This window comes from Cervus canadensis, chromosome 5 (genome assembly GCF_019320065.1).
Source record: "Cervus canadensis isolate Bull #8, Minnesota chromosome 5, ASM1932006v1, whole genome shotgun sequence".
NCBI classification, from domain to species: Eukaryota; Metazoa; Chordata; class Mammalia; order Artiodactyla; family Cervidae; genus Cervus; species Cervus canadensis.
Window position 1 is genome coordinate 88,436,316 of NC_057390.1, and position 27,128 is coordinate 88,463,443.

A 27,128-nucleotide genomic window follows, 5' to 3' on the forward strand; every position below is an offset into this window, starting at 1 on the left:
GTTTTGGTGTGTCAGTTTTTCATTTCTTAATCAGGGACCCTGAAAAGTTTTGAGCAGGAGTTTGTTTTGGTCAGGCCCCTAGCCCATTCACATCTTCTTTATGCCCCCAAACAAACAAATACTCTCTTACTAGTTGTTTTACCAAATATTGATGAGAAAACCACACAAAGTAGAATGAAGCTGTTTTGCTTTGAGAGCACTGAGTTCATCTCTGACTTTAAATAAGACAAAAAATAAAAAAAATTTAAAAAAATTTAAAAAATGTTAGGAATCATGAATTCACCGAAGAGATTAAAGTACCTGGGGTCGACTCATTCCTCGGTGAAGCTGCCTCCTTCCTGGATTGTCCTCCTCTTTTATTATTTCTTGTCAGTTTCTGCATTGGTTTTACTTTAAGTAGGATTAAATAGAAAATTAAAATACTTCCATTCTGTTCTCCAGAGGGGGCCACTTTTATTTTTAAATTTTGTTTTGGAGTATAGCCAATCAACAGTGTTGTGATAGAATCTAGAGAGATGGTGCTGATGAACCTGTTTGCAGGGCAGCGGTGGAGATGCAGTCGTAGAGAGCAGCCTGTGGCCACTGGGGGGGAGGGTGGGAGGCACTGAGAGAGGAGCATTGACACATGTGTATTACCACATGTAGAATAGATAGCCAGTGGGAATCTGCTGCATGATGCAGGGAGCTCAAGCCTGGCGCTCTGTGACAACCTGGAGGGATGAGGTGGGGCGGGAGCTGGGAGCGGGGTTCAAGAGGGAGGGGGCATATGTAAACCTATGGCTAAATCATTTTGATGTATGGCAGAAACCAACACAGTATTGTAAGGCAGTTACCCTCCAAGTAAAAATAAATAAATTAATAATAAAAAAACAATGTTGTGATCGTTTCAGGGACTCAGCCATACATATACATGTATCCATTCTCCCCCCTACTCCCCTGGCATAGAGCACAACTTTTAGCACCTTGTTCCAGACTTTTTCTATGCAACTTCAGATACATGTCTAAATCTCCTTCTCCATTTTTCTTGTGATGACATGGGATTATATTATACACACTCTTCTGCACTTTGCTTTTGTAACTTAATGTGTCATTTGCTCTCTGGTGAGAGTTCTTTCTTACTCTTTTTAAGGGTTGCATAGTGTTTGCCTGTTATCTATAGCACTAAATAGTTGCCAGTTGTTGAATATCTTGGTGGTTTAAATTGTTTTCCTTTTTGCTAACAGTATTGTAATGACCTTCTAAGGATCTTCCTGTTCTTCTGCTAGAGGTGGGAAGTGGTGGATGGGGGACTGTAACTGGGGGAGATGTGAACAGAATGTGTGGCGCCTTGGTGTAGGTTTTGCTCCTTGATTGTGACAGTGCTTATTTGCACTAGTGTGCTGCATATTGCTGAGCTTCCTGGAGACATGGGCACTTCAGGGCCAGGCGAACATCTGCAACACACCTGAGTGACCCCTCCAATGGTCCACAGACCGAAACTTGATGTCACTCTCTTAGGAAACCCCATTGATATTTCAGTGGCTCTCCTGTCTCACTGCTTGGTGATAATAATACTAAGCAAAGTGACTGCTTAACTGAGTGCAGACTATACTCTAGGCCTTATGCTACATTATTTAGGTCATTTTGTTATTTCCTTTTTTTTTGGTACATGAGCTAAGTAAGCCCAAGAGAGGTTGAATAACTTGTTCAAGTTCATCTAGCTAATAAAGATAGAGCTGTGCAGGATTTAAATATGGGTCTGCTTGATTTTAAAGTCTATTCTTAACATCTGTGGACCTCTGAGAGCACTTTTTCTTTTTGTAATAAGGGGCAGCAATTAGTATTTTAAAGTTTAATTATATACCAGCCCACACCATGTGGAGCATAATTGCCAGAGCTCAAACCAGGATGCATAATCTAAAAGTGAATTTGTACACCACTTTTTGGTGTGGAGGCAGTCTGGAATATAAACAATTTGGGGATTTTTTTTTTTTTTTTTTTTAGTCAACTATATTGAGGTATATCTTTCATACAAAAAAATGGACCCATTTCAAGTGTACATGATAATGAATTTTGACAAATGTATGTGTCCCTGTAACCACTATCTTAGTCAGCCTGTAGACCAGCTCAGTCATCCTGAAAGTTCCCAGTGCCCCGTTGCGAGTCAGTCCCTATCCTCCTCTGGCACCAGGTGACCTCTTAACTGCTCTTATGATCATATAAAATCATTATGCTGAAATATGAAACTTCTAGGATATTTATAAATTTATTCAGCAGATATTTATTGAGCACCTACTATGTGTCAGGCATAGTTCTAGACATAGAGATTTATAGCAGTGAGCAAGCCAGACACAACCTCTGCCTTTGTGGAACCTCTACTGGGTTCTGTCCCAGGGTTGGGAAGATCTCCTGGAGAAGGGAAAGGCTTCCCACTCCAGTATTCTGGCCTGGAGAATTCCATGGAATGTATAGTCCATGGGGTTGCAAAGAGTCGGACACGATTGAGTGACTTTAACTTTTCACTGAGAAAATGGACAGTAACACACACATACAATGTGTGTGTCAGCTGGCCACATTTTTCTCTCTGTGGAGAAAAATAAAGCAATGAAAAGCAATAAAGGACATTATAGATGGTGGTAGTGGGCTGGTGCAGTTTTAAGTGGTGTATTCACTGAAGGCTTCAGGGGAAAGGTGATAATTTAGCAGAGAACTGAGGACATGAGAGAGCAGACTATGCTTATATTCAGCACTAAGGCAGAGGAAGCAGCAAGTGCAAAGACCTTGAGGTGGTGTAAGATAGTAAGACAGTAAGAGTGCTCAGTGGTGGTAGCAGAACACGGGAGGGGAGGGAAGTCGGAGCTGAGACCAGAGTGAAGTGGGGAGGCCAGTATCACGTAAAGTCTTTACTAGTCAGTGTTCTCCAGAGAAGCAGAACCAAAGGGTCTATATATAAAGAGACTTATTATAAAGAATTGGCCCATGCGATTATCGATGCCACCAGGTCCCAAGATCTGCAGTCTTGGGAGACAGAGGCTCCGGAGAGCTGACAGTGTGGTTACCAGTCTGAAGGCCCAGGGGCTGGAGACCCAGGAAGTGCTGACGTTTCAGTGTGAGTCAAAGGCGGGGGTAAAAAACCGTTGTTGCAGTTGGAAGGTAGTTGGGCAGAAGGAATTCCTTCTTATTTAGGGGAATTCCGTATTATTTTTGTTTTTTGCAGGTCTTCAAGTGATTGAGTAAGGCCCACCCACACTAGGAAGGGCAGTCAGCTTTACTTAGCCTAAAGATTTGAATGTTCCACTCGTCCAGGACATCCTCAGAGAAACACTCAGCATAATGTTTGACCAACTATCTGGGACCACTGTGATGCAAAAAATTAACCATCTGTTGTATACCTGAAACTAATAGAGCATTGTAAATCAACTATACCCCAATAAAAATTAAAATAAATAAATAAAATTAGCCATCATAGTTCTTGTAGACCCTTATAAAGATTTTGGTTTCTGTTTGGAGTGAAATGGGAAGTCATTGGAGGGTTTTGAGCTAGGGAGGGACATGATCTGACTTAGGTTTTGAAAGGATCGTTCTGGCTGCCATTTTGAGAATTACACTGTCTCACGGTGAGGGTGACAGGGACCAGTTGGGAGCTATTGTAGTAATCCCGGTACGGTGCCTGGACTAGTATGGCAATGGGATTGGTTAGAAGTGGTTAGATTCTGGGCATATTTTAAGGAAAAGCTACCAGGATTTGCTGACAGCTTGGTTGTAAATTTGGAAGAAAGAACTCAAAGATGACTTCAAGGTTTTTGACCTGAGCAACTGGAAGGACAGAGTTGCCGTTTACTGAGATAGGGCAGATGTGGGAGGACAGACTGGGTGTGAGAGAAGACCAGGTTTTATCCTGTGTTTAGTTTGCAATACTAATAGACATCCAAGTGGAGAGGTCAAGTAGGCTGTTAGCTATGTAAGTTGAGAGTTCAGACAACGGGTGTGGCTCGAGAGAGACATCTGGGAGGCATGAACATGTAGAAGAAGCCTTGAGATTAAATGAGATTATTTTAGAGAATAAATGTAGATAGTGAAGAGAAGGGTTTGGAAACAGCCCTGCACAGTACACATCAAGGTTTGTGGGTCAAGATGGTGAGGAGGAACCAGCCAAAGAGACAGAATAAGTGGCCAGAGAATTCTGGAGGAGTGTGGGATCCTGGAAACCAAAGGAAGTGTCTTCGAGGAAGGACGCATCAGCTGCACTGAATGTTGCTGATGGATCTCGGAAGAGAAAACCTGAGAATCAGTCGTTGGATTTCACAGCGTGATTTATTTATCGGTTAATCTCTGGGTATAAAGGAAAGGAAGCACAAGGGGTTTGGGCTTAGACGTAGGTTCGAGTTCCTGTTCTGTCATTCTCTGGGTTTATCTGCTTGGGTCCTCTGAAAGCAGACACCAGGGCAGAATTATATGTGCGAGAAATTTATGGGCAGAATCCTGTGAAAGAGGGTGCAGGTCTGCCACTGGTGAAGAATGGAAAAAAGGAGGATTGCGTAGAAGATGACGCACTGCAGTGCATTTCTGAGGACTTCTGCCGGACTGATGGGATGTTCCTGGGCAAAGATTGCCCGTTAAAGGAGACTCTCTACCATTGGCCGACAGTGCCCCTGAAACGTGCCCACTGTAGTGATCTTGGGCAAGTCATTTAATTGTTGGAAGCTTCAGCCTCCTTATTTGTAGAACGGGCATCATTTCTATGATTTTTTGAAGAGTAATGGGATATTATATGGAATATTATGTGTCATAAACTTTAATTCCCTTTTCTTATACTATTTGTTATTATCTAATTCTCCTGGTTAAGGAGTTATTGAAAACATTCTTTTCTGATTATTTGGGAGCAAAACCAATGATACTTTCTTTCTGTTTGCTGATTACTCTTTTAGTCTTTAACAGTCTCTTTCCCTTTCTTCCTCACTAACCCCCTCCCCCAGCCCCATGTTCTTTTTTTTTTTTTTCCCCTGTCTTTTCCTCCATTTTTAGGGGTGGGAGGAGTTGAGTCATTATGTTGTAATTATCTTGAAATTTAAGTTGCTCAGGAACACTGTAGTTTGATTGTTAATGAGCACTTGGTTTGTTCTTTGAATATGAATTATGGTGAACAAGACCTCCTGGAAGGTATATCCAAAAGAAGAAAATCCAATGACTAGTCCTGCCTGTGGTATGAGACTTGCTTAGTGTTTCTAGAAAGGCCAAGGGGCTTCGACTCTTCTTGACAGCCCCTGCCCACTGAACTGCTTCCCGAGTCCTCACAGTTGGCTTCTCCTTTTCCTCCTGACCTTGACAGCAGTGATAAATGTTATGCCTAGGCCAGGCTCCTCCCTCAGACTTTATCCCAAGGTGACAGCATGGAGGAGAGTTCTCCTTGCGACTGGACCAGGCAGTTTCACCAGGTAACAGTTAAAAGCGCTGGGTTGTGGTTCTCCTAGCCTGGATTTTCTTTCTGAAGTGTTTGGTTTTTTTTTTTTTTGCAGCTTATGCTGATGTACAGTCTCTCATGGATGATTCCCAAGTTTTTGTAGGGAGAGCAAGGTCATAAGGCAGGGAGGCAGGGTCCCCAGGCTGAGTTAATAGGAGTTAACTGCTGTGTATCCAGGGAGAGTGGAATTGATACCTGGAGGAGCCAAGGTCAGAACAACTTGAAGAAGAGAATCAGTAAAATGAGTTGTGTGACCGTAGGCTAGTTATTTCAACTCATTGAGTCTCAGTTTCCTCATCTGTAAAATGGGGTAGTAGCAAAATTTACTTTTCTGGAGGGGTATTTGGAGAAACTCTTATGAAAGGATAAAGGGGAGAAGGAGCAGGTAGACAAGGAGAGTCTTTAGCTCATGATGCAGGTCTGATACCAGTGAAGAAAGGAAAGAAATCCACTCAATGAGAATTGACAGTACTGCTGTCCCCCAGCTGAGGAGACCAAGGCATGCTATCTGCCCCTGAGCCTTCCACCTGGGAGACAAGTACTGTTCAGTGACGAGAACCAGGTAGGCATGCAGCATTTTTAACAGCTTTATTGCAGTCTAATTCACCCACATAGAGTGTATACTACAGAGATTTTTAGTATAGTCAGAGTTATGCAAGCTTCACCACATTCATTTTAGGACATTTTCATCACCTCACAAAGATACCCTGAGCCTAATCACTCCCTACTTTATCCCAAATCACCCTCATAAGGATTGCTCTAGGCAAATACCAGTCTGTCTCCATAGATTTCCCTATTCTGAATGTTTCATATGAATGAATTCACACAGTATGTGGTCTCTTCTGACTTGCTTTTTTCACTTGCATAATATTTTCAAGGTTCATCCATGTTGTAGCACATATCAGTACTTCATTCTTTTTTATTGCCAAATAATATTCCACTGAGTGGATATGCCACATGTTATTTTTCCATTCACAGGCTGAGGAATATTTGAGTTGTTTCCACTTTTTGGCTATTATGAATAATGCTGCTGTGAGTGTGCTTTTAGTTCTTTTGGGTATAAACATGAGTGGAATTGCTAGAGTCATAACTTTAGCAATTGCTAAAGTAATAACTTTAACTTTTTGACAATCTGCCAAACTTTTCCACAGGGACTGCACATTTCACATTCTTTTCAGTAATATTGAAGGACTCTAATTGCTCCATCTCTTTGCCAGTACTTGTTGTTGTTGTCATTGTTATTATTACCATCTAAGTGGGTAGGAAGTAATGTCTCATTGTAGTTTTGACTTGCATTTCCCTGATGTTAGTGATGTTGAGTATTTTTTTGTGTGCCTGTTTGCCATTTGTACATCTTTAGAAAAACGTCTATTCAGGTCTTATGCTCATTTTTAAATTGTGTTTGTACTTTTATGTTGAGGTGTAGGAAATCTTTATATGTTCTGAATACTAGACTTTTATTAGCTATATGACTTTCATCTCTTTAATTATAAAAATAGTACACATTAATGTAAAGATTCAAATCCTACAGAAAAGTAAAAAGTTCTTTTATTGCTCCTCAAGTATTCTTCCCTGAAGTAACTTGTTGGTAAGTTTAATATATATCGTACCAGATTTTAAAAGGTGCACACACACACACGTATTTAGTTTACATAAGTGAGATTACGTTTCTGCCATCTTCAGTGCCACAACTTGCTTATTTATTTATTTTCGGCTCAAGAGAACCTTCTGTACATCTTTTCATGGTGATCTCATTGTTTCTGTGCATTCAGAGAAACACCATGTTGAGACGGGTGTAACACAGATGAGGAAACTGGGGATCGGAAAGTTACGTAACTTGCTCAGGGTCACAGATCAGTAAGCAGCAGGGTCACGGCTCACATCGAGTCTGTCTCCACGGCCCTGTTCTTGCCGCGCTATCGCCTTGCTTTCCGGGCTGCTGACCAGGACCCTCCTCCCTCCTCCTCGCTCTGCAGCCCCTCTCGCTAGCTGCTGTATCACTCTGTGGCTCTTGAACCAGGGAGATTGTGTCTCATGTGCACATTCTTGGACATATTGATAATACCCTTTTCTCACATAGCTCACACACATACAGACCTTTAGTGATGGTGAAAGAAAAAAAAAAATCAGAAGAGACCGCCTGAATGACCTCACTTGGGCGGGAGCAGCCATCAGCTACACTTGAGCAACCGCAGCTGCTTCCCTGGCCCTTTTCGTGCCCACCGCCTGCTTGCATTGCTGCTCTGCAGGGCCGCTCATTCCTTTATTCGGCTGGTGGACGTCCAGTCCATTGTTTGTCTCCCCTTCCAGGCCTGGCGAGCCTCCGTGCAGTTATAGGATGCGCCCTTTCTCCTCTCCCAGCCTGTGACTCTTTAGGAGCGCCTTCTACTGTTCAGACCCCGAGTGTGTGGAATGGGAGCTCCCTCCTTGCACAGATGTTCCGTTTGAAACACATCAGAAAGTGCAGTCAGGAATCGAGCGGAGCATGCGCTGAGCAGAAAGCGCCATCAACACCTATGCGGGAGCTGCGCCTGAAAGGACAGGTTCCTTCTCCCCCGCCCTTCTGTTGTCCACTCTTTGTGTCCTGCGCCTGCTGACAAGACCCGGCAGTTGGCCGCCCGAGGTCAGATCACCGTGCCATGGCCGACCTCTAGGGACCCCCTCCTCCTTTCTCCCCACTGTGTTTGGGCTCAGAGAGGAGCTGGAGGAGTAGCAGTGAACTCCGTCTAAGCAGGTCTTGGTGAAGGAGTGTCCGCGTCACTGCTGCTGGTGAGAAGAGTGGCTTAGGTTTGTCTAGCCCAGCAGGGGGGCCTGGGATTCTTGAGTCAGGCTGCACTGGGCTCAGATCCCAGGTCTTCCAGGAACCTGTGTGGCCTTGGGCAGGTTACTTGATCTGTCTGAGCCTCCGTTTTTCTAATCTTCAGAAACCAGGTAATAAGACCAGTAATATCACAGGATTGATGCAAATGTTCACTCAGTGAGCGTCCCCTCACGCGTCCCCTCAGAGCCTGGCACGTGGAAAGAGCGTGGCAAGTTTTTGTCACTGTTACTCTGGTAGAAGGGGAGCAGATGGACTGCAGCCAGAGGGCGCAGCAGTTATGGGTGAGCCCCTACTGTCCTCACAGTAAGGCTCCACCTTCTCTCCTGGTCCTGCTTTCTTTTCTTCGTAGCACCTAAGTGTCGGCTTACAGAGTTGCAGGCGCCCTCTCTCTCTCCTTCACTCGAGTGTGACTTGGGGGTGCTTCATCTGTTCTGTCCCTTGCTGTATCCCTAGCTCGGGGGACAGGACCTAGGATGTAGTAAGGACAGTAATGGCCCAGGGTGCCCGCTGCTGTGCCCGGGTGCTATTTGTATATGAACTACGACATTCATAACAGTCTTCAGAGGTAGGTGTGTTATTTCCCCTACTCACACCTGAGGATGCCGGGTCACAGGGGAAGGGAGTTGTCTGTGCCCAGTGTCACATGGTGAGTGAGGGGAAGGACGGGCATCTTTCTCAGACCCTGGACCTGTAGCCACTTGCTCTGATCTCTCAGTAGGAAACTTCACTGTTATTTTTATTACTAATGTGACAAACAGCTTTTAAAATGGTCGGTACCCATGTATGCAGAATTCTTCAACCATCATCTCTCATTTGGTCCTGACTGTGGAAGAATAATAACATTTTTATTACTCCTCCCACCCCACCCCCATTTACAGGTAAGAAAACAACAGATAGTGTTTATTGGGCATGTCCCCGTGGCTAGCACATTTAGTAACTCTCTTAATCCTTGCAACAGTGTCATTAACTTAGTGGTATTATACACATTTGACAGATGGGAACACTGAGGCAAAGGAGTGAAATGACTTGCCCAGGGCCATATGGCTAAGCAGTGATAGATCTGGGGCCTCAAACTCTGGTTGTGTGGCTTCAGAGACTGTTTTTTGTGAATGCTTCCTTGTGATCTGGGGAGGAAAAGCTAATCGTGCACAGCTACCCAGCCTCGAAGTGGCAGAGCTGGAGGTGGAAATCAGTCAGCCTTGGCCACCACAGCTGTGTTATCCTGTACATGAGAGCAGAAGGGAGAGTTACCTCCATGAATCCCTGAACTTGGGTTTCCAACCTTTGGGTGACAGGGAAGGAAAAAATGAGTGACTGCATCTTGATCACTCATCTGGGAATGTGGAGCTGTGGCCCCTGACCTCAAATCCTCCCTCTTTTCATCCTGCTGGGCTGTATTTCAGGGTGGCATATCTGCTAAGCCAAGCCTCAGTCACAGGACAGGCCTTTGAAAGCAGGTGCCTAGTTATATTTCCCCAGAGAAAATCGATGGTACTGCTGATGGTAGAAGTCCTTCCAAAGTGTGTGTACGATTTTCTTTGGGCTAGAAGGACACCGCATGTCTTTATGAGACACATTAGTGCCTGTTAGACTGGCTGGTGAGCTGTGGGCGGGGTGCAGTATGCATTGGGGGCTGGCTAGGAGAGAGGGGAGGGAGAATCGTGTCCCTAGGAGTGTAGGAAGTCTGGCAGTACTACACAAACAAAAACATTTCCTTCAGGGCCAGCAGCCCCACGGCATCGGGCAGCGCCCACCAGCGAACAATAAAACAGGGCCTGCGACTGCTGCTGATTGCGGGCTGATGCTGCTGTGTGGGGAGGCAGCCCATCGCGGAGGCGGGCATCAGGGGTTCTCTCCGTGGAGCCATCAGAGATGTGTTTACGTGGGCTGTTTGTTCCCTGGAAGTGCGTCTCCCTTCTTCTCCCTTAGCCTGTCCCGTGCTTCTCTGACGCCCAGCTCCCGTCTCCCGCGGCCCCCATGCCCACTCTCCTCTCTTCCCATCCTGCCCCCCGGCAGCTCACTCACCAGCTGCTCAGTGACTCAGTCCTCTCTGACCGCTTTCTCCCCGACTGCGCACATCCTGTGGTCCCCCAGCCGCAGAGATTCTGCAGTTGGAATGGGAAAGCGGCTGCGCTGCGTGTGCTGAGCGTGTGCACACCGGCGGTGTGCTGAGAGTGTGCACACCAGCGGTGTGCTGAGCCCATGCCACCGTCATCTCATGTACTCCTTGCTCCCGCCCTCTTAGTAATATTCTTACTCCTCCTCTACATGCGAGGAGACTGGGTCTAGAGAAGTCCAACAGCATGCTCACGGTTCTGAAGCTAACAATTAAGTGGCAAAGCAGGGATGCCAGCTTAGGTCTTCCTGGCTCTGAAGCACATCCTTTCTCCCTTTTTAAGTTCCCTCTAAGTGACCAAGGAGCCTTTTGAAGTCTGACATCTTATAACTGGTTTTTACCACAGTTGCCACGCCGAGCGTAGCTCCCTCTGATGTACCCCTGGTGAGTGTCTTTGCACATGTCCCGTTCTCGTTGAAGCCATTGGAAGTATCATTTCAGTATCTGCTGTGTGAGTTGCTGGCGGGGCATGGCCCTCAGCTTATTGTTCATGGGAACACACTCAAGGAGTTCTGCAGGAAGGCCCCCATCCAGGATGTTCCTGGAAGACCCGCCTGGTGGGGTTTGTACAAACAAAGTGTGACCCTGCCAGCTCAGCTGAAGCCCTGCCTTAAGCCGGGAGGATCTCTGACCCCAGCGGAAAAGGCTGCTCTCTTCATCAGTCACCTGGGAGGCTGCTGCAGGCTAGTCGTGAGCTCTCTGTCCGTCTGCCAAGAGGCTTCTGGGCAGACTCTTGCCTTACGCTTAGACTGGTTGGTACCTTGGTTTCTGCACAAAATCCAAGTCTGATCTCACTTCTGCTTCGCTCAGACATCTGTGATATTCTCTGTTGGTCTTAGAAGCAGTCTGCTCTTTTTTTTTTTTTTTTTTTTTTTTAATTGTGGTGAGATATACATAGGACTCCCCTATAGCTCAAGTGGTGAAGAATCTGCCTACAGTGCAGGAGACCAGGGTTCAATCCCTGGGTCGGGAAGATCCTCTGGAGAAGGGAATGGCAATCCACTCCAGTATTCTTGCCTTAAAAATCTGCTGTTTCACAGATCGCCAGTCCAGGTTGGATGCATGAGACAAGTGCTCGGGGCTGGTGCACTGGGATGACCCAGAGGGATAGGATGGGGAGGGAGGTGGGAGGGGGGTCCAGGATGGGGAACACATGTAAATCCATGGCTGATTCATGTCAATGTATGGTAAAAACCACTACAATATTGTAAAGTAGTTAGCCTCCAACTAATAAAAATAAATGGAAAAAAAAATCTGCCATTTCAGTTATTTTTAAATGTACAGTTCAGTGATATTAAGTACATTTACACTACTGTACAATCTCCAGAACTCTTTTCATCTTGTGAAACTGAAACTTTATACCCATTAAAAGCAATAGTCCCCATTCCCAGATCCCCCAGGTCCCTGGTAATCTCTGTGTTACTTCCTGTGTCTGTGAATTTAACTATACCAGGTACATCATATAAGTAGAATCATATAATATTTGTTCTGTTGCGTCTAGCTTATTTCATTTAGCATAATTTTTTCAAGGTTTATACATGTTATAGCAGAATTCTCTTGCCTTTTTAAGGCTGAATCATATTCCACTGTGTGTTTCTACCCAGTGTACATGTCCATTCATCCGTCAGTGGATCTGCTAAGCCAGAATGCAGCATTGAAGGGCCTGCGTGCTAGTCTTGCCCTTGCCAGGCTCACCAGCCTCCTCTCTGGTATAGTCCTTCTCCTCTGCTTTCTGTGCTGCAGCCACACTGCCTTTTTTCAGTTCCCCAAGAGCGGGACCCTCCTCACCTGGAAAAAGGCCTTTATTTTACTTGGACCATTTGCTCTGGTGGGAATGACCTTCGCCTAGCTTCTCCACTCTTACTCATCTGAACTTAAATATCCCTTAACATGAATATCTTCACATTTTCTTCTGGAGTCCCGCGGGAGAGTGTGGTCGGCCCCCTGCTTACTATTTTCATAGAGCTCTTCATGTCTTTATCATGGTTCTTACCACTGTAACTTATTGATTAACTGTGTATATGTTTGTTTAATGACTGCCTTCCTTGCCAGACTGTAAACCCACTCTGACATAGTGGATGGAACACAACAGGTGCCCAGTAAATAGGTGCTAAATGAAACTGTAAACTAAGTGAATGAATGAATACCAGAAAATGAAATGTTAAATTACTAATCAGATCTCAAAAAAATCATCTTGCTGGAGCCTCGATTATTTGCCCTGTCATTTCTCATTTGATAAAAACTTGAATAAACTCTTCATTATTTGAAGATACTTCTGTAGTTACCATCAGGCTTCCCGTGGGGGCTCAGTGGTAAAGACTTCAACTGCCAATGCAGGAGATGCAGGTTCCATCCCTGGGTTGGGAAGATCCTCTGGAGGAGGAAATGGCAACCCACTCCAGTATTCTTGCCTAGAAAATCCCATGGATAGAGATGCCTGGTGGGCGGTAGTCCATGGGGTCACGAAAAGTCAGACATGACTGAGCATGCACATACACACTATAGTTACCAAACATGAACAACAGTAGCCACAAAGGCAGCTTACCTTGTCTGATTGTTTATTTCCTACCATGCTTTGTACTGTTCACTTTCCATATATTATCTTATCTTATCTTCACAAGCACTATGAAAGGTAGAGGCTGGGGCTTTCTGTTTGTTTATTTCCAGTCCCTATTTCCAGATGAGAGGACCAGGGCTCAGAGAGTTTAAATCACTTGCCTAAGGTTACTCAGCCCGTACATGGCAGGTGCAGAAGTGGAGGGATGTCAGGGCGGGATGGAGCACCTTCCTCTCTGCTAGCGCCCTTCCCCTCATTAATGGAGAGAACTCAGTTTCTCTCTCTTTTATAAATGGGGTGTTTGCCTTGGTTTTCTTTGAATCCAGAGTTTTATGGCTAAAGAAGAATGTGAAAACCTCAGGTCTTCAGAACGAATTTGATGCCTCCTTTTCAGCCTCACGCCTTCCTGCCAGCATATCTCCTACCATGCTTCTGCCTGGAGTGGCCTGTCCTTTATTCTGCAGCCAGTGAGTCACTATGCATCTCTAGGGCACTTCCCAGACCTCACGGCAGGATGAGCTGTGCTCTCCACGTCCTCCTTCCTCCTGCAGAAAGCCTGTCTCTCCATCCCAGCAGTGCTCTTCCTCAGCAGTGGTTATGAGTCTGTCTGCACTGCTGGGCTGAGCCTATGGAGAAGTTGGACCAGGCCTCCCTCGTCTCTGGCGCTCCTCAGCCCGGCCCGGGATCTGGCAGCGAGCACTGGGGCTCCCGCCAATGCTTGATGAGTGAATGCAGGCCAAGTGCAGAGCCGGTGCTCAGAACCAACTGACTGAGCCCAGAGCCTGAAATACAACTAGCCTGAGCTCACAGAACCCCGTGAATGCGAGATGGAGATGATCAGATGTATTAATCACTGGTTTGGAAAGGCATTACAATATTTCCATAATAGAGTATGTTTCTTTTCTAAAACAGATGTGCCCTCGTAGTTTCATGAGGAAGTAATTAAGTGTGTTTGATTAAAACATTCATAGATGCTATCATTTATTCAAGGCTACTACTATATGCTGCTGTCTTTACTGGTACTTTACATACGTCGTGTCTGCTTCTCCCAACCCCCCGGACAAGGTGTTTTCATTATCTTCACTTCAGGGATGAAGAAACTGAGGTGGAGAGAGATTAAGTAGCTTGCCCGAGGACAGTCAGCTTCTGAGTGACAGATACAGGAATAAAACAGGTCTGACTGCACTTCAGAATCGAGCCTGACTGCTTCCAATCTTGTATTTTGGATTCGTTCAGCTCAGCATCACCCTGAACCAGCATGCAGATGCCTCTCTTCCTCTCAGCACTTCCTGTGCCTGGCATCCCCTCCCTCTCCTCCCTTCTCCCCCGCACCCTGACTGTACCCCCCCACACCCTCACTGTACCCCCCCACACCCTCACTGTACCCCCCCCCACTTTCTTAGATTATTGCCTCTGTATTTGCATCCTGAAACTGACATATTTTTGTCAATGTCAATAATTAAATACTACAATATGTGGAAACTGGTGACAATAGTGTCATAGTGTCACATTTTCATTAATAAATATAAAAAAATACTTTATTAAGACCAAATTACATATATTATGATTTTGTTTTCTTTATGTAGCCATTTACTCTCAAGATTTTTTGAGTCCCAATTTGTATAATTTTGAACATGGGATTTTTTTTTTCCTCCATGTAAAATATAACAGTGTAGTAAAATACATTTTTTTATTTTTTTAAAGATTGTCTAAAAAGCAAGCTATTTCAAATTATATGTGAAATGTTAGATTGAAATACTTCTCTGTAAAGAAGTTTAAGAGGTTTCTTACAGACTTAGATTCATTTATTTTCTGCCCCTCCTAGTGTTTCAGCAGGATTAAGTTTTTTGAATCAGCGGATCAAGTTTTAATTTTCCTGTTCCTTCCTTATACTGACATATGCTTTGGCAGAACAAAAAAGAGACCTAAACATGTCAGCATGATTTTTGTTCAATGAATTAAAAACCATAAAAGTAACAAGATCTGATCCAAATCCCTAAACTCCTGACATGGTGGTTTTGTCCTTTTCAGTCCCAAGATTCATATTACTGACTTTGAAAAAAGCTTTCTGCCTGGAAGCAGAAGTAATGGCAGCAGCACATAATTTATTTGAAATAGACTGCAAGGGTAGGCAGCCTGGAGTAGGGGGAAGAATGCAGCCTGCAAAGATCTGGATTTGAATCTCAATTCTGTCACTCAAGCCCACAGGCTAGTTACTTAATGCCTGTGTACCTCAGTTTCCTCATTGGAAAATGGGGGTTTTAGAATCTGGTTTGATGAGTTGTGAGGTTCAGTGAGGGCATAAAGCACTCACCTAGCATTGAGGGGTTTAATACTGGTAGGAGTCAGGATTATATTCATTTTGAGAATATTTTGAGAATTTGAGAATTTTTGTGAATTCAAATAGCTGGATCCAGAAGAATTTATTTATCACTCAGCTGTCCACTTTATCTTCACAGCTTGTCCTGTCTCAAAATTCTTTCATTTTTTTCTCATCCTATCAGAGAAAAAGTACTAGGTAAATGCCACTAAATCTGTAACTCCTATTTGTCACTGTTTCACATGGAACACTTATACCCAGGATTTGGGATTATCCTTCACAAGACAGAACCATGTTGACTTAAAGGTCAGGAACCATATGCCAGTGATGTCCAGTTCAGAATTCAGGAGGCAGAGACTTTGTTCATACTGACACCATTGGCTTTTGAAGCAGGCCAACATAGGTTTGGCTTTGTGTAAGATACCAAACTTTTCCATCCCTAAAATGGAGTTTATGATCTTAAAAGACCCTCTATGATACGGCTTGCCAGCCTCTTTTCCTGTTACTCCCTTCTTTGTTATCTCTGCTCCATTTGGTTCTTCATATGACCACAATCTCCTGGTAACCTAAAGCCTTTGTGCATGCTTTTTCTTCCTCCTGGAAATCCCTATCAATACTGGCAACTTGCATGTATTCTTTAGATCCTTGTGAGCTATTAGTCAGGATAGGATGAGCAGTACTGTGGTAACAAGTAGTCCCCCAAATTTCCATGGCTCAAACAACAGAAACATTTCTTGTTCATGCCAAGTGGGGCACCGTTCACCATTGTCTCTCTGGGACCCAAACTGATGGAAGTTCCCTCTCGACTTGCACTGCAGCCAGCAGGAACAAATGTGGTAGGGTGCATGCGAGCTCATAATGGTGACACCCATTCTGCTCACATCTCATTGGCCAAAGCAAGTTGTGCAGCCACACCAAACTTCAGAGGGGACAGGAAGTGCATTCCTCCCGGAAGGAATAAGAATCAGAATACCAGTGAACAAACCTAATGACAGCCACACTCAGATATTGTTTCCTCAGGAAAGTCTTCCCTCCCCCAACTGACTGCTCCCCAAACACAGACACGCTCTATTGTAAAAGTCTCTTTACTTAGTTCTCGGCCTACCTAAGCTCCCTCAGAGCAGGACAGAGGTCTGTCACCTTCATCGTGGCACGCTTGGCGTACAACCAGCATTCTGGTCCTGACAGGTGGTAGTGTGCGCACGAGCAAGAAGCCAAGACAGGACAAACATGTTGGCTTTTGCGATGATTAAGTGTAAAATAGGAATAATCACTGCTTCATACAATTGTAAGGGCCAGCTTACAAAAAGTTCTAGAGTGCCTGCCCCAGGGATTTATAATAGGCCTTCAGTGTGCTCACGGTTGTTATTATGATAAGGACATTAGTAGTTAAAATAACTGACATTTATTAAGCATGTTTAATATGCCAGACACTCTCATGGGTACTTTAAGGAAGTTAAATGGTACAGTATTCTCATGTGTTGTGTCTGGGTCAGTGCTAAAGTGATTCACAAGTAATTTGTCATAATAATAGTTAAGATTCTGAAGGTTACTACTTATTTGTTTTGGATGATTTAGAGGTATAGAGATGATGCTGTTTCTGTAGCATCTCATTCATTGGCATTTTATTCTTTAGTCGGGGAGAAAGGGGTGGAATTACAGCTGATAGTTGCTTTGTTTTAAAATGTGCCAGGGTCAATGTTAAACAAGTTACACAGACCATCCTATAATCTTCACACCACCCCTTTAAGTCAGGTACTGACAATCCCATTATACAGATGGGAACCCTGAGGAAGGGAAGTCAGTTATGCATCCAGTAAGAGGCATGGCCAGGATTTAACTTCAGGGCTGCCTAGACTCTCTGGCTCATGATTTTAAGCAGCACGCTTACTGGCTGTCCTCAGTTATCTCACCAGGAACCTTCCTTGACCCTGAGCATCCTCCTGGGCGTGTGTCAGGAATGTGAAGATCTTCTACCGACGGAGAGTACTGTTACAAACTGCTGAGCTAGTGCATAAAGTGATGTTGAATTCTTGGCAGGCAGTTCGTACATGGGATGATTTTATTGAACTTTTTTTTTTGTCTTTTATCAGAGTAACCCGGGAGCACAGAGAAATGCTGGTGAAGCTGGCTAAACAGAACACGAACAAGGCCAAAGACTCTTTACGGAAGGTTCGTACCAACGCAATAAATAAGGTGAAGAAATCAAAGGACAAGGCCTCTGAGGACACCATTAGGCTCATAGAGAAACAGGTACTGTTGCCAACAGATGTCATATTTACATATCTGACCCAGAAAATCATTGTTCACATCTGAAGTGAAGAAAACGAAAGCAGAGTACCCCCAGTTCTTTCACTGACATGATTGGCATTGGCCGAGTCTATCCTGGGCCTGGCCCTGTGCTGGACCCTGGGAATACAGAGGAGGGGAGAGGAAGCTGCTGACCTTACTGTGTTCCAGGCTCTCACCTGAGCACTTTACAACACTTAATTTATCCCTGTCACTGCAAAGTGAGGTGGGTGGGTGGTGAGGAAACTGAGGTTCACAGGAGGGAGGTCACTTGCCCAAGGTCACCCTGCTGGTCAGTGGTAGCCGTAGGACCCAAACCAGCAGACTGTTCTCAGGGCCTGTACTCCAGGGCTCTCCTGTCTGTGCGTGGTTGTCTGGGTGCTGAGAAGTGAGGACCTGGCCCTGTTTTTAGTGTGCTGAGTGAGGGCACTTGAACAAGTCTTAAAGGAGCGACTGGAGCGAAATGGAGACGAAGGGGAACGGGTAACAGCATGTACAAAGGTGTGGTGATGGAAAAGGGCACTGTTCAGTGAGATGACTGTGTCTTGGACCCAGGATGACATAGGGAAAGGACAGAGGTGACAGTGGCCAGCTCGTTGCGGGTCTCCTGTACCAGGCTGAGGAGTTTGAACTTTAACATGTCCAGAGGTTCCCGTGTTGGCTCTGCATCTTTATTGGTCATTCGTGGCCACACTGATGCTGCATAACATACTACCTCGAAATTCAGTGATGTGTATTTCAAGCATTTTCTTATTCCTGTCTCTGTGGGTCAGCTGGGAGGTAGCTCTTCTAGGCTGAGCTCGATGTGGCTCAGCCATCGGGACTTCCCAGGTGGCTCTAGTGGTAAAGAACCCGCCTGCCAATGCAGGAGATGTAAGAGATGCAGGTTTGAGCCCTGGGTCGGGGAGATCCCCTGGAGAAGGAAATGGCAACACACTCCAGTATTCTTGCCTGGAGAATCCCATGGACAGCTGGCGAGCTACAGTCCATAGCATCGCACAGAGTCGGACACAACTGAAGTGACTTAGCATGCACCTTCTCAGATCTTGGGGCTTAAAGTCAGCTCTACATCTCTCTCAATCTTCTGGAGTCAACAAGCTTCCCAGGGCATCTTTTCACGGCAACAGCAGATGGCAAGAGCGTAAGCTACTCAAGTACATTTTAAGCACCTGCTCTTTTCACATTCCACTGGCCAGGCAAATCTCATGTGCCAAACCCAGTATCACTGTGGAAGGGAAGTATATATGTTCATGGAGGTCTGGGGGACGGGGTAAATACTTCTTGAGCAATAATCTAATCTGTCGCGGCATTAGAGTCACTTGAGGAGCTAATAAAAATATGGTTATATGGGGCCCCTGCTCCCAGAGATTCAGTCAGCGAGTCAGGGGTGGGGCCTAGGGTTCTGCATTTTAAAATGCTCCCCAGGTGATTCTGATGCAGTGACTCCCTTGAATGATTATTTTTTCAGAGCATTATTTTTCAGCAGAGCATCACACTTGTGTTTGAAGGTTGACTGTGGTGGCTGGGTGGAAACCAGATTGTAAGGGGCATAACTGGAAGTTGGGAGGCTGCTGCAGGAATCCAGCCAGGAAATGATGATGGCCTGAACTTGTGTGATACCCGTGTAATTAAGAGAGAAAGATTAAAAAAAAAAAAAAAAAAAGACAGAAAAATGATTTACCAGTATTGGGGAGACAGAATGTTTAGCTTATAAGCATTATAAGGGGCTTTCCCAAAGCCTCCATCATCCACAATAAAAGCATTATGTTACGAAGATTGAACAGGAGTGTGGGCAGGATAGGGCATAAAGAGGGAAGATGGGGAGGCCAGGAGAGTCATTAGGGGGTCATGAGGACCCCTTCAATTGACTATTCCTTCCTCTTAGACTAACAGAATGCTAGTCATAGAGCAGGCCCAACAGTTACTCAGGGAAGAATTTTAGATGAATGTCTGGGCCTCCTACGTTTTCTGATTGAGTAGGTCTGCGCAGGAATGTGTATTTTTGGAAGGCTCCCCAGACAAGGAAACACGGCAGAGGTAGTGACGCGGAAGCATGGCAGTGCACCCCTGTCGTGGCACCGGGTTAGCGAGGGGTTCTACACTCACTGTCACGGGACCTTGGGCAAGTTCTTGGAGCCTGTTTCTTCTGTGAAAAGGGGCTTGGAATTCCCGCTGTGAAGGGATGCGCTGGGGATGCTGGAAGCACAGTGCGAGCATCTGACATTGAGCCCCTCAGGGTTCGCCTCCTGCCCGCCCTGTGGCCTCCTTTTTCTCTGCATTGGCTCACAGAGACTCGTAGACTTGCCTGGCCTCTTCTGAGCACTCACTAGGCCTTGTAAGAGTCCAGCTGGGCCAGCTCCTTATCCATCTCCCAGGGGATTTCATCACTGTAGCAGACACTTGGCCTTTTCGTTGCTTTCCGGTGGTGAGCCTGTAACCTCTGATGCCCTTCAGGCACTCTCTCAGCAAGTCTGGGCCTCTGCCTCAGGGACTAGAGCCCATGCTCCTTGGAAAAGGAAGAACGATCACATAACCTGCACTTGTTTTTTTAAAATGTCTTCTTGTACTTTAAGAAAAAATATTATTCAAATAATGTTAATTTATAACACTGTATATTTCATGTATACATTATTCTACAACATTCTTTTTCAACTTCTGTATACACTACAGTATGTTCATCACCAGAAGTTTAGTTTCCATCCATCACCATACACATTGACCCCTCCTTTAACCCTTTTGCACTCCCCTCACATTTTCGGTGTAGGCCTTCAGGTTATCTCTGTAAACATATATGGAATATTACAAGAAAAAAGGTCATGCTATATGTAGTATTACATGATACATCCAGTGCATTAATCTTTATTATTTAAGATATTATCACTTAAATGTTAGCTCTTAACCATTGTTGTTAATAACTTTAATTATTGTCATATGGTTAAAAGTTTGGGTAAGAAAATATTCAGGAGAGAGTCATGTGCACACTTCATTTTTTTCTTGTTTCCCCAATAGAAGGCATCAATCTGGAGTTTTGGGTGTGCTTATTTATTGTTATTTATTAATTTGTTTAAGCAAGACAGGAACTAATTTCTGCTTTATCAAAAAGCTTTTATAATGTATTTTTAAATTTTGTTTCTGATTATCAAAGCAGTGTAGGTTCATTGTAGAAAATGTAGAGATTTCAGAAGACTTTAAAAATGGGGAAAATTCACCCTATAGTCCTGGATTTGGGGATATTTCTCCTTTTCCCCCTTTTTTAACTACTTAGTTTTTAAAAAATATTTGGTAGTTTATTTATTAATATATCCTTTATTTGTTATATTTATTTTTCAGTTGTTTGACCCTGCTGATCAGCATGTGATATCTTAGTTCCCTGACCAGGGATCAAACCCACACCCCCTACATTGGCAGTGCCGAGTCTTAACCTCTGGACTGCCAGGGAAACTTGGGAACTTAACTACATAGTTTTTAAAATGATCAAACAACTTTCTATCCAGTTTTTTATTTTCTGTTTAGCATTAAGATTATTAGCATTTTCTTCTTAAAAAACTCTTTGTAAAAACAGCCACACTCTGATGGTTGCAAAATAGTCCATCTTGTGGTTATACTGTAATTCACTTTCATAAGCCCTCTTTTTGGACATTTAGTTTGTTTAAACTTTTTTGTTATTATAAATAAGGTTGCAGTGAATGTTTTTATACATAGATCTTTGTTGAGATGACTTCCCTAGGATAGAGTCTCATGTGTGGAATTATAGCACAAGGGAAATGCATATTTTTAAGGTTCTTGTTTTGTACTGTCTAAATCACTAGCAGGGTGTTTAGAATATGTGTATTTTAAAAATTCTTGGCCTTTTCTAATCCTTGACATTTGAACCTAGCATTTTTGATGTGAACTTAAAGTGTTGCTTACCTTGGAAGTATTGCTTTTACTTCCACATTCCACAGAAAAGATTTATTCTTTCTATAAATCCATAAACCTTTCTAGATGATAATATACCTATGTATTTCTGATTTATCAACTTAGGGATTTATCCAAAATAAGTTATCAAGAATCTTATCTACAGAGTTGTCCATTGATGTATTATGTATGAAAGCTGGGGAGAATTCCCTGGCGGTCCAGTGGTTAGGGCTCCATGCTTCCCCTGCAGGGGACAAAAGTTCCATCCCTGGTCAGGGAACTAAGATCACACATGCCGCGTGGCGCAGCTGGAAGAGAAAAAAACAACCTGAAAACTGTCTAAATTTCTGATAGTAGGAAAATAGCTTGTTTTACATCCATTCACTGGACTCTTTATATAGACATAAAAACACTTTGCAGCCACAGTGAGTTTTCTTTTTAAGGTAAGATGCAAAAACACTTTTATTAAGTTTCATGTATGTGAAAAGTTTGGCAGCTTATTTACTTCAAAATATTAATGGTGGTCACTTGGATTATGAACAATTGTAATTTTTTTCTTAGTGAAATTTCTTTTTAAAATTTTTTTCCAAAATTCTTTTGCGGTCAGATTTTTTTAAAAAGCTGTATTATAAAAGTGTTTCGTCTTTTGTATACAAGAATAAAAGGGTTCAGTGGTATGTTCTCTCCACGCAGTCATGTCTGACCCCTATCGCTTCCCCCACAGCCTTCCCAACCCCCAACCCAGGCCAGCTCTGCTGAAGAAGGACCAGAGTCTTCCCACTTGGGACTCTTGACATCTGCCAGCCTGCTGTTTCACCTTTGCTTCAGTTTGCTACAAGTGGGTCTGCTGAACATTAAAGCACTTGGCAGAAACCCCCAGTAAACCTAGCCAAGATCCTTTCACTGCTCCCTTTTCCTGAGACACAGCCATTCTGAAGTGAAGCTGGGTGCTCGTGGGGTGAAGGGCTCCTGTGCCGGCAGGCAGGCAGGTAGGCTGGGCTGAGCACGGCAGTGGGCGGGAGACACACCCCACGGCACTGCGGGTGTGCTGAGCTCTGCTCCCCAGGTCTGCCCTACGGGTGTCTGGTGGGCTCTTACCATCCCCCTTTTCAGTCTCCGCCTCTCATTGTCCTGAACGTATAAGGAGCCAGTGTTGATGACAGTCATGACCATGACAGTGATGGCACTGATGATGTTATCATCTTCATGAGGCAGCGGGTCCTAATAGAAAGAGCTCCTGCTGTGGAGACTGGCCTGAGTTCAAATCCTAGCTCTTTCATGTCTCCGCTTTTAAGGTCAGCAAATGGCTTCACCTTCCTGCGCCTGTTTCTTCATCTGTAAAGGGGAAACAGTAATGCCTGTCTCACAGGATTTGGCAAGAGGACCAAATGACACAGAATACTTAAAAGCAGCTAGTGTGCTGGCTGGTCTTCAGTAGTCATTTGTCCTATTTGTCCATCCTGCTCCTCTCCCAACCTTGTGACTTTCACTGTGGGATGGGGATGGATGGTTTTAATGAGTCCAGCACAGCCTCCTTTGACTGAAGAAGGGCTAGGCCAGGTGCTGTGGGCTCCCTGAGGGGAGTAGGAGCACCACACTGGCAGTCCAGGGTGGGTGAGTTCTTGGCTCAGTCACATCACTGACTTTTTATGTGATCTTGGGCAGGTCAGTTAAAATCCCATGCCGTGGTCTACTATCCTGTAAAATGGAGATAGTATCTGTCCCATCTGCCTTATGGTATAGGTATGTGAGGTTGTTGGATCTGAATGAAGTCACAGAGGACAAAACACTTCTGCGTAGTGTGAACTGTTGTGCAACTATCAGGTGAAATAATATTAAAAGGAGATCAAACCAGTCAATCCTAAAGGTAATCAGTCCTGAATATTCATTGGAAGGACTGATGCTGAAGCTGCAATACTTTGGCCACCTGATGGGAAGAGCCGACTCATTGGAAAAGAGCCTGATGCTGGGAAAGATTGAAGGTGGGAGGAGAAGTGGGCAACAGAGGACGAGATGGTTGGATGGCATCACTGACTCAATGGGCATGAGTTTGAGCAAGTTTCGAGATGTGGTGAAGGACAGGGAAGCCTGGTGTGCTGCAGTCCATCAGGTTGCAAAGAATGGGACAGGACTGAGCGACTGAACAACAACAAAGGGAGATAATAATAGTATTTTCTGTATTTTGAACATGATGTGAAGTGATGCATGTAAAGTTTTTAGCCCAGTGTTTGGCCCTTAGTAAATAGATGATGTTGTTTGTATCCTTGTTGTTAATCATTGTTATTTTAAGATGGAAAAGAACTTGAAGGTGGACTGTCCCCAAGGGCACTCTGTGCCTGTAATATGGCAGAGAGTTAGTAAATATTTTCATTAATTGATTAATTTAAAAAGAAGTCAGAAAGTGATAGTAAAAATCAGAGTAACACAAGCAATATTTGCATAGCAAATAACCAGTTTAAACATACTTGCATATTCATGATCTTATTTAACCCTCACAATTCCTTTCTGAGGGAGGGACTCACATCCCCATTGGAGAGATAAGGAAACTGAGACTCAGGGTGGAGAAATGACTGGCATCCTGTCACCCCACTGAGAACTGAAGCCAGAACCATGTTACCAGCCGGTTCCTCCAGGTACCCTTCCGCCCCTTAGTCCCAGTCTCTGTCCTCAGACGCCATCTTTCCCGAGGAGCCTTGCAGCCCTCGTTCCTGGCTGTCTCAGGCTACCAGCATGCGGGTGCCGGAGTGCTGCTGGGCACCACAGGAGCTGCTTGGGGTGGGGGCACAGGAAGCCTCTCGGGGGCTTGTGCCAGCTGAGTGAGGATCCCAGGCAGGCACTGGGAGCTGGTCCTGTTCGGAGTGCCCGGCAGCCCCAGAGCTTTGCTCTCCCCTCCTCCAAAATGTGCAGCTGTTGCTATGGCAAGAGTCTGGCTGTCTCCCTGCCTGGGACCAATTGCTCCAAATCCTTTTTAGTTGCTATCCTTTCCAGGGCATTTATTTCCCGGTTCCTGGCCAAGGCCTGTGGTCTGCAAATAAAGATGTCAAACAGCCGCTGCGCTGAGCACACAGAACTGGGGACCACACTGCCGCCTTCAGAGCTTCCTGCCTGAGGCCTCTTAGACATGGGACTGCAGGCTTGCAACACTCACTCAGTTGTACTGTTTCTTTTTTCGTTCTTAGAGGGAGTTTATGTTTCCTACAGAAAATGTGGAGGATACAGAAAAGCACAGAAAACTAATAATTATTCATTTAGGAAATATTTCCTGAGCTCTTGCTATGGACTAAGTTTTATGCTGAATGTGACAGATACCAACATGAATAATACATTTCCTGTCTTCCCATCACTAAAAGATAATCACTAGTAATATTTTGACACGTTTTCTTCCAGTTTTTAAAAATATGCATATTTTAAATATATTTGAGATCATTTCTACTATGTATATACACATTTTGTATTCTCTTTTTTCTTGAATTCAAGGGTAACATGGGCATGTTTCCATGATGTTATAAATAATATCTTGAAACATTATTTCTTTTTCTCTGATTACAAAAGCAATCCATGCTTGTTATAAAACAGACATGTCAGAAATGTATACTGGAATGTTATTTGTATTTTTACCCTCTCCATGAGAAGTAGACAGTCTTAACCCTTTTTAATGACTATATGTATTCAATTACATATACTATCATTTAAAATTTTCTTATTTTTGATTATAAGCTTTGATAAATATCTTCGTATGTAGACCTTAAGGACATTTTCTCAGATTCTATTCATGTGATAATTTCCCAGTTGAGAGAATTTGGGGTTAAAAATGATATGAACACTTGCATCAATTTGAATTCCTATCCATGATATGTGAGTTCATCCATTTCACCACAGCTCTGGTATTGACTATTATAATTAAAAACCGCAACATCAAATTTTGTTAACTGTGATAACAAAATTATATCTTGGTTTAATTTGCATTTCTTCAGTGTCTATTGAATTTTCCATGTTTGTTAACCAGATGTACTTCATCTTTTTTCAAGATTTTTTTTTTTCTGCTTGTTTATTGGGATCTTAATATTCTCCTTATCAATTGGTATGAGGGCCTTATATAGCAGAGTGTCTGAAGTGTAGGAAATTATAGAGTTTCATTAAGGGACAGATTAGACTGACTTCTCTGTACTGTTATAATTGTTAACTGTTTGGGGCCTCTGCAGTCAGACTACCCAGGATTAAATTCTTGTCATTGCTACTTTACAGCTATGGATCCTGAACAAATGATTTTAACTGCCTCAGTTTCCTCATCTGTGAAATGGGGACATAACACTGTCTCATGGTGTCTATTTCTTCTGTCCAGAATCAGTAAGAGCATGTATACAAAGTTCTTAGTTCAGTGCCTGGCTGGGATGCAATTCACATGAGCTTTTGTCACCATTATTATTTCCCAGATAACCTTCACAGTTCCAAAACATTTCTCCCCCTCCACTTCTCAGCCCCAGTTACCAGGTTGTCTCATTTTGTTTTTCTGCAGATCAGCCAAATGGCCGACGACACAGTTGCAGAGCTAGACAGGCATCTGGCCGTGAAAACCAAAGAACTCCTTGGATGAAAGCCCAGCAGGGGCAGCAGTGCTCCAGAGCCCAGTTCCCAGTGGATCCCACGGGTGGCAGATCGGCACGTCTTTATTCCATCCACACGGGTGGCAAATCGGCACTTCTCTATTCCATCCATACGGAAGGTTGTCACCTCGCAGCTGTCAGTCCTGGTGACTGACCGCCCTCCAGTGGGACACTGTTTGTTCTCTTCCTCCTGTCCTCTGACCACCGTATCTGCTCTGGCCCTTCTGGCATGGGTGGTCCTTAGAGACACTCTGTTGCTGACAGAAGGCCTTCACTTGGGCGATTTGTCTTGACCGTGACGTCACCAAGCTGTCAGGACCATTGGCAGGCTTGCCACTGTCTGCTCCTCATCTCGGGAGCCTCCTTTTCAGACAATTAGTCAGGCCCTGTCCCCACTTTTGAACTCTGCTTGAGCCAGTGTGAGCCTTCACCCATGTTGGATACCTTTGCTAGAGGCCCATTTTCGCCAAACAGTAAAACCTAAATAAATTGGAAAGAATAACAAGCACAAAGGAAACGATGGGATCGGTCTGGATTCATGATCTCCGAGGACAGTGTGTAAAGCATCCAGAACAGTGCTCTTGCTCTTTTCCCTTACCATCCTCCCACTCCTTGCTGGCCGGTCCTGTTCACCCTTGGGTCTCAGCTTGGATAGCATGTCCTTTCCCCCTACCCCAACCTAGGATGCCTGTTGTTGGCTCTCCTAGCACTGTCCACTGCTTTTTTTTATCTGAACCTTAATATTCTTTTTGATAATTAGTCTGTATATTTTTAGTTTCCTTACACGTTGGCATAATGTCTGGAACATAGTGAGTATTCAGTGTGTTGTGAATGAATGGCACATAGAAGCTGCTCAACAAATGCTGGCTGCTTTTCCTTTCTTTGCACTCTGAACACGGTTCTTCTGTCATTTTTCACCCTTGCCTCTGTCCTCAGCATTTATTCAGTAATGAGATCTCTGTCCCCAGGGCCTGTCTGTTACTGATGGACAAGTTGTTTATTGTGGCACATCTTTGTGTACTAGGTTAAGTTATGTTGTCCCCCCAGTAATTCTTTTCCCTTTGTTTGTTCATTTATTCAGTCA

General features: G+C 44.2%; 1 protein-coding gene across 1 annotated transcript in view; it reads left to right on the forward strand.

The window, feature by feature from the left end:
* MRRF (mitochondrial ribosome recycling factor) overlaps positions 1-26,561 on the forward strand; it is a 54,092-nt gene extending 27,531 nt beyond the window's left edge. Inside the window, exons 6-7 of the mRNA XM_043469463.1 lie at positions 17,348-17,507; positions 25,957-26,561. Of these exons, the coding sequence (XP_043325398.1) occupies positions 17,348-17,507; positions 25,957-26,034 (238 nt within the window). The 3' untranslated portion in view covers positions 26,035-26,561. The remainder of the gene's footprint in view (positions 1-17,347; positions 17,508-25,956) is intronic.
* Positions 26,562-27,128: the final 567 nt, after the last annotated feature.